This window comes from Taudactylus pleione, unplaced genomic scaffold, assembly GCF_031769625.1.
Source record: "Taudactylus pleione unplaced genomic scaffold, aTauple2 ptg000093l, whole genome shotgun sequence".
Classification (NCBI taxonomy): Eukaryota; Metazoa; Chordata; class Amphibia; order Anura; family Myobatrachidae; genus Taudactylus; species Taudactylus pleione.
The window spans coordinates 14,584,389-14,600,155 of NW_028284495.1; the positions used below are offsets into that span (position 1 = coordinate 14,584,389).

At 47.2% G+C, this 15,767-nt stretch overlaps 1 protein-coding gene across 3 annotated transcripts in view; it reads left to right on the top strand.

The window, feature by feature from the left end:
* LOC148526846 (maternal DNA replication licensing factor mcm3) overlaps window positions 1-15,253 on the top strand; it is a 44,921-nt gene extending 29,668 nt beyond the window's left edge. For 2 of the 3 annotated variants that reach the window (XM_088469775.1, XM_088469776.1), the window contains exons 13-17: window positions 12,386-12,526; window positions 12,926-13,002; window positions 13,122-13,213; window positions 14,617-14,698; window positions 14,955-15,253. In XM_088469775.1, coding sequence (XP_088325901.1) covers window positions 12,386-12,526; window positions 12,926-13,002; window positions 13,122-13,213; window positions 14,617-14,698; window positions 14,955-15,153 — 591 coding nt within the window. In that variant the 3' untranslated portion in view covers window positions 15,154-15,253. Of the gene's footprint in view, window positions 1-12,385; window positions 12,527-12,925; window positions 13,003-13,121; window positions 13,242-14,616; window positions 14,699-14,954 lie in introns of all 3 variants that reach the window. The other variant, XM_088469777.1, reaches the window with a different exon arrangement.
* The last annotated feature ends 514 nt before the right edge of the window (window positions 15,254-15,767 follow it).

Sequence of the window (15,767 nt, forward strand, 5' to 3'; positions counted from 1 at the left end):
TATCCTTACTTCCTCGGGTTCTGCGGAAATTCAAGCAGGACGGCAGCACGCTCGTGCTGGTTGCTCCGGCGTGGCCCAGACGTCCTTGGTACTCCGATCTGAGGTGTCTCTCCATCGACGCTCTGTACCTTCTTCCTCAGCGTCGGGACCTGTCGTCTCAAGGGCCCTGCCTTTACCCGGATCTGGGTCGGCTGTCTTTGACGGCGTGGCTCTTGAGACAGCCGTCTTGAGGTCTAGGGGTTTCTCCAGTTCAGTCATTGGTACCATGCTTAGGGCACGCAAGCCTGCCTCCGCATGGATTTACCACAGGGTGTGGCGCACTTACTTTCAGTGGTGTGAATCCAGAAACTATGATCCTCAGGTGTTCCGGGTTTCCAGAATCTTGGAGTTCCTTCAATCAGGTTTGGACCTCTGCTTACGCCTAGCCTCTCTGAAGGTTCATGTGTCTGCTTTGGCCGTGTGGTTTCAGCGACTGATTGCTACACTACCGGATGTTCACACCTTTTTCCAGGGTGTTCTCAGGATACAGCCTCCCTTCGTGCCTCCTGTGGCTCCTTGGGACTTGGCGGTGGTGCTACGGGTCTTGCAGGGTCATCCTTTTGAGCCTCTTGAGGTGGTGGACCTCAAGTGGCTGACGTTCAAGACCGTTTTTCTCCTAGCAATTGCTTCTGCTAGGAGGGTGTCAGAGTTGGGGGTGCTTTCCTGTCGCCCCCCTTTTCTGATTTTTCATCAGGACAGAGCGGTGCTCCGCACTCGTCCTGAGTTTTTGCCCAAAGTGGTCTCGAAGTTCCACATTAATCAGGAACTTGTTGTGCCAGCTTTTCAGTCACCTGATCTTTCAGCTGGTGAGGCTTCCTTAGATGTAGTCCGGGCACTTAGAATCTATGTGGATCGGACTGCTTCGGTTAGGAAGTCGGATTCTTTGTTTGTCCTCTTCGGTTTTCACAAGAGGGGTTGGCCTGCCAACAAGCAAACGTTAGCCCGTTGGCTTCGTTCCGTTATTTGTGAGGCTTATGCACAGGAGGGTTTACCTGTGCCAGCCTCTGTTAAGGCTCATTCCACTCGTTCTGTGGGTTGCTAGACGTGGCGCCTCCGCTGTTCAGCTGTGTAAGGCGGCCACTTGGTCTTCAATTCAGACGTTTTTGAGGTTCTATGCGTTTGACACCTTCGCCTCTCAGGATGCATCCTTTGGGCGCCGGGTACTCCTTTCAGCACAGGAGCGTCCCCGCCCTTAGTTGAACTGCTTTGGGACATCCCCAAGGTCAACCCTGTGGACCCCCTATGGACCCTGAAGTAGAAAACAAGAGATATGGTAAGAACTTACCTTTATCTCTGTTTCTACGAAGTCCATAAGGTCCACAGGGCGCCCGCCCTGACGCACCTGGCTTCAAATGGGCTGTGTGGCTGGTCACCGGTTTTCCGTCTCCCATTTCTGTGAGTATGGTTTCTTGTGTGTTCCAGTCTTCCTTCTCTCTGTTTAGTCTCCTCCTCCGGCCTTAGCTGCTTACCAACTGAGGTGCCTGTGGCCGGGGGCGGGGTATAGAGGAGGACGGACCCAAGTGCATCCTGGGAGCAGCAAAGCTTTAACTGCGTGGTGCCCATGGATCCAGATCCAGCTATACCCCAAGGTCAACCCTATGGACTTCGTAGAAACAGAGATAACAAAGGTAAGTTCTTACCATATCTCTTGTTGTTCAGTCAGGGCCGATTCTAGACATTGTGGAGCTCAGGGCGAAAGTTCCCAGTTGCCCATCCCACCCAACCCCTCCCCAAAAAATGTTTTTTCTAGATGGAGTTCCGGAAAGGGGGCATGACCGATCGAGGGGGCATGTTCTTGCGGAACATCCCCAATGCAAGTACAACCTACACAAATATCAGTATGCATGATATGAGTAACAAACACATAGGTTACCTGCAATATATATCACCTAAATCATTACATATAGTATAGGAGGACCCCTTCAATATATAATAGTGAGGTGTCCTATGTGTTTACTATACTTGTATATCATGCACATTGACATTTATGTAGGTTGCACTTGCACATGTAGTAATTGTTTAGATGACATGCACATGTCACCTAAATAATTATTACATGTGCAACAGAACTCAATGGTTTTATAGCACATTATGTATATATTAACAACACTTATGTATTGGCTGTATATAAGAGCTTCTGGGATTTTAGCGCATCCATCTGAAATAAGACACCACTAGTGTGTATGAGAACAGAGCGCATACAGGAAGTTGTGTACCTAGTTAGTGCACATACTGTACTGAAGACTCCATACGCACCAGCAGTAATACTGCAGTGGAAGGGTCATCAGACTATGCTACTGCTGCCGGTATAGTACAGCCTGGTGTCCCCGCATTAAGTCACTCACACCGGCACCCGGGGCTACAGGAGACTGTTGTGTGTAACACAGCACAGCAGCAACTTGTTACCTGACCGCTGATAGTGCCTGCTCCACATGGGCAGCAGCACTGGAGTAACCACAGGAAGTTCCTGCAGGAAGCAGATCCGGATCCTGCTGCACGGGTGGATGGTGTAACTGCCAGCAGGTAACCTGATTGGGCCACTGCCAGTCCTATGTCCCCCTATCTGCCCTGGGACAATGTCTCTTTTAGAGAAATTTTTATATATTTTTTTTTTTTAAATGGGGACTCAGTGGCGCCCTCCAAGGGTCGGCGACGGCCCTGTTAGCTCACCCCTAGAACCATCCCTGTGTTCAGTTTACCCCTTTCAGTGGCTACCAAGGTCAATACAGAGGTAAGATGCAGCTGTTGAATATTGACGGATAAGCACTTTCGATTAAAAAACTTAGTTGGGTAAATATTTCTCCTTCATCAAGGCTGGGGGACACTGGACCTTGGGGATTGTAGGTGGGGCTGGAGCTGGTACTTAATAACACTGTAGCTTTAAATCCTATGCTCCTCCCCCTGGAATCCCATAATTCCGGTCTTCATTAAGTACCTGAGGACGGGAGTGGGAGTTGGGAGTTATACAGCCCTTCTGTAGTATAGTTGTTTTTACTGTACTCTTTTAATTTTTTGTCTTACTTCCAGTTGGGTGTTGTGCGCTGCTTGTAGCAGTGCACAGCGTGAGTGCGGGCGGGAGCTGGGGCCAAAGCCGGCCCTAGGCATTATAAGCACATGCCTAGGGCGACTGGAATGCCTAGGGGCATTCCAGGGCTCTGCCTCTGCCCCCCTTCCGGTCGCTGCCCCCACCATGTGCCGCTGCCCTCACCTATAGCCGCTGCCCCCCTTCCGGCCACTGTCCCCGCCATGTGCTGCTGCCACCCGCTGTCCTCGCCATGTACCGCTGCCCTCCCCGACGGCCAGGCCCGGCGACAAGGGGGGGGCGTCATGTGTAGTGACGTCATGACGCGATATGCGCCAGGCGCCGCGGATGCGCCGTACCTCCTCCCTGTGTCCCTGGCCTGCCGCTGCGACATCCATCTACTGAGGAGCAGCTCAGCAGGCCAGGAAGTGGAACCGACCACCGCCGCAGTCAGGCCAGCTGCATCCAGTCTGTGTGCTTGCAGCTCTGCAGTCACTATGATCACATTGGTTGTTGACATGTAAGTTACAACCATGTGGTGGGCTATATCAAGTGGTTTTTTTTTTTTTTTTTTAGTAAGACTAATATTGACAGCTCGCGGACTGGCAGTCACTCCTGATTGGCTGAATCAGGAGCAGACATTCCTGATTGGTTGCCGGTCTGCGAGCTGTCATTGGCTCTCAGCCGGCATCATATTGAAAATGCTGGGGCTCTCTTTTCATGTCATGAGTTACTGGATGACTGCCCGGTTCATGTCTGCAATGTTACAGCTGGGCCAAATCATGCGGACAAACCTTTCGACTAGCCTGCCTGAGACTATGGTGTTGAGGACTTCTGGTGAGTTAATGAAGCCTGGAACCAAACAGTTTATTGGAACTGTGATCAAGTACCCATTGTAAATCTGAAGTCTGGGAGCAATGGGACTGAAGCGGTTTGCCTTTTCAGTAGGAACTCAATGTCTGAAACCCAAGACAGAAATGTTTCCTGTCAGTGGTGTTGGTTAATATTTGGGATATACATTTATGTCCATGATTGTGTATTGGACCAGTCCTGCTAGTAGTTTGCAAGGTATGATGTGTAAGTAAATTGTAGGCCGAATAAATTCCATTTGTCTCCAAAAACTGTACGTTCCTCTACCCTCTGCAGTCCCCACTTTGCTTCTTTCCTACTGTAGTTTTGCATCTTCCAGGTGAAATTGGCTGCCGGTCTACGACTGCAACCAGCTTGTGGCCAGCTCCAATCCCTCTCCATTATATACATACTCCTGTGCCATGTGCCCCCTGGTGCAGCCTTCGTTTCCCTCTGACCACCCAGAGCGTTCCCTATCATGTCCCTCCCTAGTCCCCCCCACCCCCACCCCCCCGGTCCAGCCTACCCTGCCCTTTGCTTCCCCATTCCAGACGTTTTCAAAGCTATTTATGTGGATCTTAGTTTTTAATATTACAATGGATCTTGCTTTTCTTCTATATGTATTTTGTGGCCTGATCTGACTTTCCCTATACGAGTATATTTAGTATGGATTCTGGTATTCTATGGGTGTACGTGTGAATTTACAGCAGTTTACTTTCCTATATTTCTGTATTTGTAATTGATGTGTTCACCTAGGTGCTTTTTGGCGGTTGAATGCACCACACCGCTGATTAGATGGGCGGGCTGGTGCGTTGGAGGCTGTCGCATATGCCACGCTTCTGTGTTAGTTATGGAACGCATGGTGCCGCTGACTGGGTGTGTGAACCTGTGCGCTCAATACAGAGGAAGTAGGATTATATATTGGTTCTAATTTGGGTCATATGCGTGCTCCACGTGGGGGAGGTATCCTGACCCGCTGTGGAACGCACGCTGCTGATCGGCATGTGTTAGTAGCAATGTTAGTTATTTTATTTAGTTAGGGAGGGCCATGCTGCCGAATGCAGCATGGCACCCCGCTGTCGCTTTGTCACTGCCAGCATCTGCAAGTGTGTAATGCACTTGCGGAGGCCGGGTCCATTCGCTGTCGAGGTCGGGCACACTAGACATAGTCTACCTGGTTTAAGATGGGTGGTGAGATTATCTGCCAGGGGGCACCAGTCAAAATTTTGCCTAGGGCACCAAAATGGCTAGGGCCGGCTCTGGCTGGGGCACAGCTCGCCAATATGCAGCTGCGGGGGGGGGGGGGGGTGTGCATGTGCTGGCTGGACCCCCCCACAGAGCACTTTGGCCACTCGGAGATACCACCTAGACCCGGGGACAGTTGCGCGCTCGCACCCTTTTAGAGTGTGCAGGGCAGCAGTGCTGTCCCAGATGGTGGCGCCATCTTGCCGGGTCTGATGAGGACAGCTCCATTGTGGGAGTGCGCACCTCAGACAGCTTGGTTGGAGCTTTAAAAGTGCTTTTCCCAGGCAGGGGGAGTAGCACTTGAGTGCGGCCACGGTTTTAGGTGGTGGAGCCTGTAGCTGCTGGCCTCCCTTGTACACTACACGTTGCCGGGCTTGTTTTGGCAGCGGCTCCCCACACACAGATGCAGGAGTAGCGCACATGCCACAGACTGCCTGGATCAGCTGGGCTTAACCAGAGTTTTCCCATCACACAGGGAAGTAATCGGTGGCCCGGGAGATTGGAGGGGGCGGGGCTTCCATCGCTGCTCTCCCCCCTCCTGCAGCGGTACAGTCAGCGGGGACAGCAGGGAATGCATGGATGATATCCCTCAGCCGGGACTGCTACATTCGCCTGCTCTACACATCCTCTCCCAGGCAGCTGCGGTGTTGATCTCCTGGAAGGCTAAGTACCCTTGTTGCTGTATTAGCTGCCTTTGTAACATTGTTTTCAGGTACCTGTTTTGATTAGATGCACACCTGCTGTCAGGTGTTCCTGAATTGGGGGACTCAGCCAAAAGACCGAAAAGCTATGCATGTTGTCAAAGATAAAGTGTAGTATCTATTCGTAACAGTTTAATATCTGATGTGTCCCCTATCTGAATCACCACAGGTTTATATTCCCCCTCTTTGTCCATATAGCTAGTGGACAGTAACTGATTAAATCTGGGTACATCTACTGAATAATCTATCCGCTACCCTGACAATGACTGCATAATGGTTAGCATTGTTGCCTCACCGCACTGCGGTCATGGGTTCGATTCTTGCTACAACCCTAACTGTGTGGAGTTTGTATGCAGGGATTTTTCTGTATTTTGGGTGCTGTTTACTCCCATGCGTGGGTTAACAAGCAGTTGCCCTCGGAGACCTTGTGGGTTTAGGACCTAATGACGCGTAGTCATCTGGGAAGCTGCATCCAGCAAGGTGGGACCTGCGTGGGCTGGGGCTCTCAGCATGTCGGGTGCGCCCTAGGGCAGCTGGTGGTGCTTCACAGGGAGACCAAGTTCAGGCTTGTATGTTCCCTCATCTCAGGCACAGGTTTTGTTCCCTCTATAGAGTTAGGTTCCTAGCCTAGGTATGTCCTGCTCTGGCTCCAGACTTTGCAGCATGCGGCATCACAACTTATGTCAGGTTCCTCTATTTTGACGCGGTTTCTTGCAGGACTCCTCTGCTGTGCGAGGTGCCGGTGGAGGCGTGTTCTTCCTCCCAGGGCACCATTAGCATTTTCACAAAGGAATGACCTTGTGCAGACTTGCGCTGTCCCGATGGAATATTACCTGCTGTCTTTTTCACCTCATTGCTACTGCATAGGCGGTTTAGTTCTGGGTCTGTCCAAGCGTTGACGAAGCAAAATCATTACTTTCCCTTCAGCGCATCTCTCCTGTCTCATCAGGGAGGCTTAGGAGATGCTGGATTCAGAGGACTCTGTTCCTTACGCAGTTGCTTCCAGCGGCTTGAGTATACACAGGGAAGAGCCTCCCACTGTGGTCACTGCGGTAGCAGTTTAGACCACCACACGCCCCTTCCTGGGCACACCTCAGCATCCAGTAGGGATCCACTAGCTAGACCTTGGAGAATTGTCCCTGGTCTGGTTTGATAGGTTCTGGTGTCGTTATCCGGCCTTGGCGTGCCCTGACATGGGTGGCGTGAGCTGGGGTCACTATGGCTACAGTCTTCGTCATAGGGCTTCACAGTGATTCACCCTGGGATTCCTTTGCACAGCTAGCTTCCGGGTTGTCGGCTATGGTTGGTTTGGCTTGAATGGCCCTTTGGCTCTACTCTTCGCATACACATTCATTACTGGATTGTTCCTTACGCTATCTTCAGTTTGGTAAGGACTTTCTCTGTCGGTGGCTATCCATTGTGGCGAGGTCCGCATTGCAAGGCTTTCGTTCCTACTTTGATGTGGTGCGTCCTTGGAAGGGCAGTTTGACGCAAGCCGCTTCTTCCCCAGCAGGAGATCATTTTCCAGGGGCAGAATGTCTAGTGACAATCTCCATTCTGGGGACCCAGCTCCAAAGAAGCCTAAGGCCTAACGCATTATCTCTCTCTACCCTGTTTGCTTGCACGTGGTATGGCAGTTGCTTGGGGTCAGCGACTGTTTTGGTGACTTCTTCAGCCAGCTAGGTGTGTGATATCTCACTATGGTTCCATCCGGGACCTCGGAGGTCCGCCACCACGGCGCTTCTCATGGTTTTTTTCTCACAATTGGGTCAGGCACTCATCCCACTCCTTTCAGCCGGCATGTTTACTCCAGTTCCGCCGCAGGTATGAAACTGGGGTTCTACCTCCTTCCTTGTTTGCAGGCCGACCGGCTCATTCTGGACGCTGTGGTCTCTGTGCCTTTTGCACCAAGAGGTGGGTTGTTCAGTTCGCATAAACTCTCTCAGATCCGGGATCCACAGCATGGAGGCCAACACTTCCTCGCTACACGTCTGGAACGCGCGTCTTCAGATTCCATTTGAGGCAAGTCGTCCTGTTTCCTAAGTGAGTAAGTGACTCTGTTCCTTGTCTATTCCGTGCCCTACTGTTCGGTAGAGCCCTGGCTCCATGTGTTTGCACCACAATATGGTAGGTGCTGCCACGCCTAATGCGCACAGCAGGTATCACAATTTGCTTTCTTCGGAGGTTCTGCTTGTGTAGGATACCTCTGCTTCAGAGTTATGGACCTTCTTATGTCACTTGTTTTAAGTACTTTCGGATCAGGGCTGTGTCCCGACTTTTGCAAGGTCTTCCTTGCTTCAATGTCTGAGCCTTCAATTCTGGGGGTGGCCTTCGACACCTCTCTCATGGGGTGTTGTCTTGTGGCGGGCAGTGCAGGCACCCTACTGACTTTGGTCTCAATGTTTTGGTGGTGCCTCATCCATGGACCGGTTTGAACATTCTGTAAACCAGGTTCTGCTTACAGGAGTCCCAGTGTGTAATTCTCCAAACTTGACAGGGTTGCTCGGCATCCCTATAGTCTCCGTTCCCATTCTGTACAGCATCACCATCACTCTTCATTGGAGGTTTTCCATTCTTCTCCTCCAGGTCCTTCTGGATGGGCTCATTGTGGCCACGGCCGCGAGTCTCCTGGGCTGAGGTGCCGTGAAGTTTCTTTGGGGCCTTGGGTCACCATCTGCAACGGCTCGGCTGTTTGATAGGCTTGAGCTCCAAGCCATTGTTCTGAAGGGCCCTTTCCGTCCTTACGGGCTGGTCGCAGGTGATGGCATAGGTACGTCTTCGGGCAGGCAAAAGTGCACGGCAGCGATACTGTAGTCTTTCCAGACCGGAAACCTTTCTTCCGTCCCTCAGTGGTAGTCGTGCCGGTAGTGGGACATTAAACTTCCTCAGCAAAACAATGTTTCTCCAAGGGCAGTTCTCTCCCTCTCCATCTCTAACTCTTTTACTTTGTCCAGACCTGCTACAACTAGGCTCTTTTCTACCGGGGGGCTTCATCTGTTGGTTTTCGCACCTGGACTTCTGGGCCTGGTAGGAATGACGCTGCAGGTCTTTCTCTCTCGTGGTCCGTACTAGGCTGCAAGCCCGGACTTTGTTTCAATCTGGCGCTTACCTCCGGGTTTTGAAACTCTACCTGTTGTGGTGTAACTATTACAAGGTTTTGCCTTTCGCATTTCTTAGCCTTCCTTCTGAAAGGTTGGGAGGCCGGCTGCTGACTCTCTCGTGACCTTACAGGTTTTGGCCCTATCATTTTCTTTACAGCTGTGTTTGACTCCTCTTCCAAGGATCCAAGACATTTTTGCATGGTGTGCTGCATATTTGCTACAGTTTCATCCGCAGATGTGGATTCTTAATCTAGTGTCCTTCGCACTCACAGGCTCAGTTGGAGTTGTTACATTCAATGGATCTTCAGTCCGTTGCTTGGAAGCTGCTGTTATGGCTATTGCCTTCCCTCAACATAGTTACGTATTTGCTCATCTTTCCATGTGCGGTTCTCCATAGACGTTTTTAAGATTTCAGCCAACACTGGTTTCGGATGTTGTCCTTCCGGTTCTTCCTCCTTTGGTGAATTCCTGGGACTGGGATTATCTGGCTCTGCTAGTTGGGCTGAGCACTGCAGATTTCTTTGGACAAGTCGTCTTTGGTACACCACACTGTTCTCTGCGGGTTCTTTATGACTCGTTGGTACATGGTTGGCCGGCTACGCAACAGACACTTGCGCATGGATCAGCTCTCATTACTCAGCCTATTCTGGGACGGGTTGACCGCCACCAGACTGGGTGTCTGCACCTTCCGCTAGGACGGCGGCGAACTCTTGGGCAGCTCGACGCAGGACTTCAGAAGCACAGGTTCAGTGTGTGGCAATCTTGTCCCCTGTCCGCACATTTGCTCATATGTATTTCAGGGTTTTTTGCTTGTGGTGGCACCCACTTTGGGCGTACAGTTCTCTGGTCAGGCAGCCTGAGCGGTCCCTCCCCTGAGGGTGCCTTTTGATCGTCCCATGATCCAGTGTCCCCCAGCCTTGATGAAGGAGAAAAGGGGATTTTTTTTTTTACTTACCGTTGAATCCTTTTCTCTGAGTCAGGCTTGGGGACACTGCGTTCCCTCCCTCACACTCAGTCATGTGAGGTGTTTGGTCCTTGACTGCCCTTTTGCCTAGTGGTTGGTTTGGTTGTTCTAAACACTTTCATGGGGTTCGTGCTACTCTCTGGACTCTTTAAAGAAGTACTGGAATTGTGGGATTGCAGGGGAAGGGCATAGGATTTAAAGCTACGGTGTTAAGTGGCGGCCCCAACCTACAATCCCTATGGTCTAGTGTCCCCCAGCCTGATTCTGAAAAAAGGATTCAACTGTAAGTAACCAAAAATCCTCTTCATCCTGCTAGGGATTTGCCAAAGACTAAATGTAAGTGGTGGTAGCTACTTCTTGCAATTTGACACGCCGGCTATTAATTATTCTAACCTATTGGCAACAATCATGTAGATAAATTGGTGTAGGTTGATCAGCAACCACAATAGGATATTTTATTTTTTTTAACTGAGATCATGCTCTTTCCTTAGCAATAGAAGATTAACACAATACAATGGTATCATATTTTGAAATGCAAGTTCAATACTTGCAAATCGGTAGTCTCTTTTGAGCTTTCCTTGAAAATAAATGAATATAACCTGTTTAATAGTAATGACTTTATTACAAAAAACCCACAATATGATGACGCCTCTGTTTCTCTATTCATATGAATATAGAATTGGGGTACACAGGTTTTTCTTCCCAGAAATGTGCTAAAAAAAAGTATGTACAGATGTGTCCTCATACAGCTTGCCTCAATACGCCACGCAGCCTGGTGTGAGTGAGGCGCCAGGTCTCGTGCAATGCTGATTAATCTGATATGTAACATTTGTGTATCTGTGTGCACCTGAGTCTGTATATGAAGCACAACAGAACTTGGAATGAAAAAAGCTGCAGCCGCCACATTGTAGCACTTCATATACAGATTCCGAGATTCGGTCGCACACAGATATACAGGTGTAGCATATCAAATTAATCAGCACAGTCTGCTGGTGCGTCCTAGTCGCATCACATTGCATCTTAGATGCGTTTTCGACAAAAATAGATGTCCATCGCTAGCAGTCTCACGGGGCGTGGTGCGCCTAGAAGGGCTTTTGGCACAACTGCAGCAAAGATGTGTAAGGGCACATCTGTAGGTCTTGATACATAGTTTATAATGAGTTCAGTATTGTTGGGCAGTACATGGATAATATCAATTAGGTAAAGTAGGTGTACAATTAAATAAGTAGAATCACTAAAGTATGTGTAAAAATGCATCCCTATATGTGGGAGAAAGAGGTCAAACTATCTATTGTTCTCAGATGGTTAATAATAGGCTGTGTGCAAGTCAGTGATGGAACTCCCAGAGGCAGTGGAGTAAATGGCCTTCGGGCGCCAAGGATCAGGCCCAGCAATGAGGCGTACAAGGGGCACAGATAAATCCATCCATAACCACTGCCTGCTGATCACTGCATTGGCACAGGCGGTGGTTATAGATGGATCTGTCTGTGGGGTCAGGGGAGCTGCTGACTCGTCTCCAGGCAATGCCGTCAGCTGGTGCAATATTGTGGTTTTTTTGTTTTGTTTTGTTTTTTAACTGCATGTTGCAATAAACCAAAAATACTTTATTGCACCAATGGCTTGCAGTGCCTGAGGATTTGCATGTGACACCTATGGCATAACACCGTACCATACCACTGAAGGGTAGTATTCGTGGCTGCAAATAGGAACAGCCAAAAGTAGGTAAGTGTCTGTGGTCTTGAGCCAGAGGGGTGGGGGGGAGGGATGGAGAGACACTGGGGCACTGGAGAAACAGAAGGGGGCTGGCTGGAGCTAGAGATACTGGGGGGCTAGAGAGACAAAAGGGCACAACCTATTTTGCCTCAGGGTGCCTGGCAGGAATTACACCACGTGTACAAATTATAGGCAAAACAAAAAAAAAACATACGTTTTGTGAATGAAAATAAAATGTATTAATTTATAGTAAATTCTCCCAAGTTAACACATTCTTGTTTAAGAAAAAATCTGGAAGATTTATACTCTGGAGAGAAGAGGCTCTGGTAGTTGTTTAATGCACTGCAAAAACTAGATCGTTATGGGCAGCCTGGCCTCGCAGTGGTTAGCTTTAAGCATGCATAGTGCTCAATCATGCAGAGTAGTGGGTGCACGCATATGTACATCTATGTGATGTTATACCTGGTTGCATTTTAAATGGGTGGGATGAGGGTGTTCTGGCAAAGGTCCGGTACAGTTCAGGCTTCTCTGCATCGCTTTAGATAGATGCAGACAAAAAAAACATGCATGCCGTAGGAAGCCGCATTTGTGATAAAATGTGGCAGGAGGACCAGCTGCGAAGTACAAGACATGCTTTTGTACACTGAGTGGGGGTTAGTCTTGCATCTGTGTGGTCTAGACTTTTATCTGCCTTGTTTTACTTGCTCTTGTAACTTACTATACAGCTGACTGTATATTGATCTTCACTTAGACTATGCCGGTTACTGCTAGAGCACTTGAAACCATGATTAGATTGGCTACTGCTCATGCTAAAGTCCGAATGAGCAAAACCATTGACCGCCAGGATGCTGAAATGGCGCTTGAACTTGTTCAGTTTGCTTATTTTAAGAAGGTAAGTGGACCCCAAAGTTGTATGTACAACATAACCGACTTTGCACCCAAACATTAGGTGCTCGTGTGTAATGTCTGCTTCCGTCACTTTAGCTTATCAGATCGTTTGGTCACCTGTACTTGTTGCAGGAGTTGTGTAATTGTGTTCTAATATAATTGTGCAACTGACCTTTGTTACAGTTCATGTTGTATCTTTTTTTTTTTTTTTTATATATATCCAAATTTAGAAATTGTTAAATGGAGATTATTTATTAAACCAAGATAAAGTTTTTACCATTTCTTGATAGTGGTTATTTATGACTTAAAGTTAATAATTTACCACTTGGGAAGTTTCTTTGTATCTGCTATATAAAAATAAGTTGTACAGTTTTGCTAATAAAATATAATTTTCTCCTTTTAGGTCTTGGCAAAGGAGAAGAAAAAAATTGACAAAGATCTAGATTTAAGCCAAGAAATGCCAAGTCAAGAAGGAGTGAGGTATCTGAGGAGCGCTGTAGTAGCCTGTCTAAACTTTGAACAATGCACTATGGCAGAGGGTTATTAATTTTGTTTTAGATCGTGTTATGTGATATAACTTGATTTTGTTTTTTATTCAGGAAAAGTTCAAGGCGTGCAGGAAAAATGTCTGACTCTCAAGACTCAACAGACCCTTATGCTTTCAGCCAGGATGATAACAGTCAGAATGAAAGTATATACAGTACCATCACTTTTCTAACGTGGGCAGCATTGTTACTTTTTAATGTGAAATGGTCATTTAAAATATTAACTGTTGATGGAAGAGCTAATACAGAGGTTACCAAACTCTGCAATTACAGTCCATGTTTTAAGGGTATCTATGCTTGAGCACAGGTGACTTAATTAGTAGCTCAGTCCATTTGATTTAAACATCTGGACTCAAGCATAGATATCCTTAAACCTTGACTGTAATAGCTGCGTTTGGGAACCTCTGATCTAATTAGTAGAAATTACTTTTTCACACATTACCTTTTTTTATTTATATTAAATGCCTTAGGAGTAAATTTATTAAAGTGTGGTTTTTATAAGTGGAGCCCATTGCAACCAATTAGATTCTAGCTATTATCTTCTAGAAGGTGCCAAATTAATTTTAAGTAGAATTTGGTTGCCATGGGCAACATCTCCACTGTTAAAAACCCGGACTTTAGTAAATATACCCCTTAGAGTTTATATATTCCACAACCAACAAGCCCCGCACTTTATTTGACACTAAAATGTAGAATGGATTACACTATATAAATCAGGGGATTCCAAACTTTTTATTTTTTCTTGGAGTGCCGTATTAAGAAAATTACTTTGGACAGAGAGCCACAATTTTTTTTTTTTTTCCTCACCATTAGCCTCCCAGCAATTTGGTAAGAGTTCTTTGCTGAGAATCGCTAAAATAAAAATAGCTTAAAAAAAAAATGTATATTGAATGATTTTATATTTAGATTTTTCCCACTGTGATAAATTACATAATACAGTGTGACACACAACAATGTCCCCAATTCATAATCTACCACACACTAGTTCCCCAATTAATATTCCACATTATAATATCCCCAATGGAAAACGTGCCACACCGTAATGCCCTCCTCCTTCAGTCATGCTCCTCTGTATACCTCAGTCCTCAGAGCCCACTCATATCCTTTTATATGCCAACCCAGAGCCCTCACTAATGTATTCAACCCCCCCCCCACCCCACTTGTGTGCCAGCCCACAGTCCCCCCCCCCCCCCCCCCTATGTTACCTCTCCTTTGTCTGGAGCCTATCAGTCCACTGCCGCTGAGTCATTGCACATTACGGCAGCCTGTACTCTGTCCTGTGCAGCTGCAGTGGTGGTCGGCCTGACCGTTTTGTCACTGCCAGTCCGCACAGCGAAAAGCTTAACTACCTCTGGCGTCTAGACAGAGGAGGAGTACTGAACTCCGGAGTATTGCCGCATTTGGCCCATGGTTTGGCGACCCCGATTTTAAGTAGCATAGGTCATGGATTAATTTTAAAATCCTGGGAGTTATTTGTAAGATTTCCTTTATCAGAGGTGAAGTCACCTATGCTGCTGTTGAACAAATACTGTACTTTTTTCTTTCATAGCTTCTCAACGTGTGAGAACCCCACGGAAGCGGTCAGAAAGTCAGGGAGAGCTGATCACCAAGAGTTCATTAAGTCAAAACAGGTAACATCTGTTTTATGCTTGTGATGGTTGTAGAGGAGTTATTGAAGTGCTACAACACCCCATATGTCTGCTTGGCATTTGGAAATATTTTGTCTAGTAACATTGTTGCCAGAAACCCTCCTTATTTGCCATGTTTCTGCAAATGATTTCAGGGGATGACCAATGTCAGAAGTCTTGGTGCCTGAATAGTATAAACTGTGTGAGATTGTACTCCCAACTAAGTAATCTTTCCTTGTCGTCTTTTTTTTGTTTATAGAATTAAAGAATTTAAAGCTGCACTTTTAAAAACCTTTAAGGCTGCGCGTTCACAATCGGTCGCGGTTAGCCAGTTATTTGAATTGATTAATAAAGGAAATCATGAACCTTTTGAATTATCTGAAGTGAAGCAAGCACTGAACAGCATGCAAAATGATAACCAAGTCATGGTTTCTGACGATGTGGTGTTCTTGATTTAAGATAATGCACTCTCCTGTTCATCAATTTCATATTTGTGAATGAAGTAAAATATATTTTGGTTTTGTATGTGTATTTATATAATAAAATGAGCTGATTCACTGTAGCCTTTATTTAATCAATATAAAAACACTGCTAAGGTTTTATAATGGGTAGTCTCATGCTTCCTGTGTTATCCTAAAGCCGTTTTCATTTCACTTATGTCTAATGCTTTACAAATGCTATCCTAAGTGACTGTCTCTACTGGTATTCTAAAAACAAAATGGTTTTCGGTAGTGGGTGCATACCCCTTTCAGCACTAGTGGCTTTGCTGAGATAGGAGGGCATGATAAACCTCTCTACTTAAGGAGCTCCATAGATGCTTTTCCTTCTAAGCCTTCCTCCTAAGGCTATAGTTTTTGATGAGGGTATAGTTGTGAATTCAGCACCTGACACCTCTCCTAAGCTAACAGTTTCTAGAAGTGACACTCTGTCTGTATTGAGGGTTAACTGGACAAGCAGCTTCAGCCAGCAACTCCATTTAATACTTTGGAAAGGTTTCAAAGTAAACTCTAATCCAGTGGTTCTCAAACTCTGTCCTCAGGACACCACACAGGTCATGTTTTCCAGGTCACTC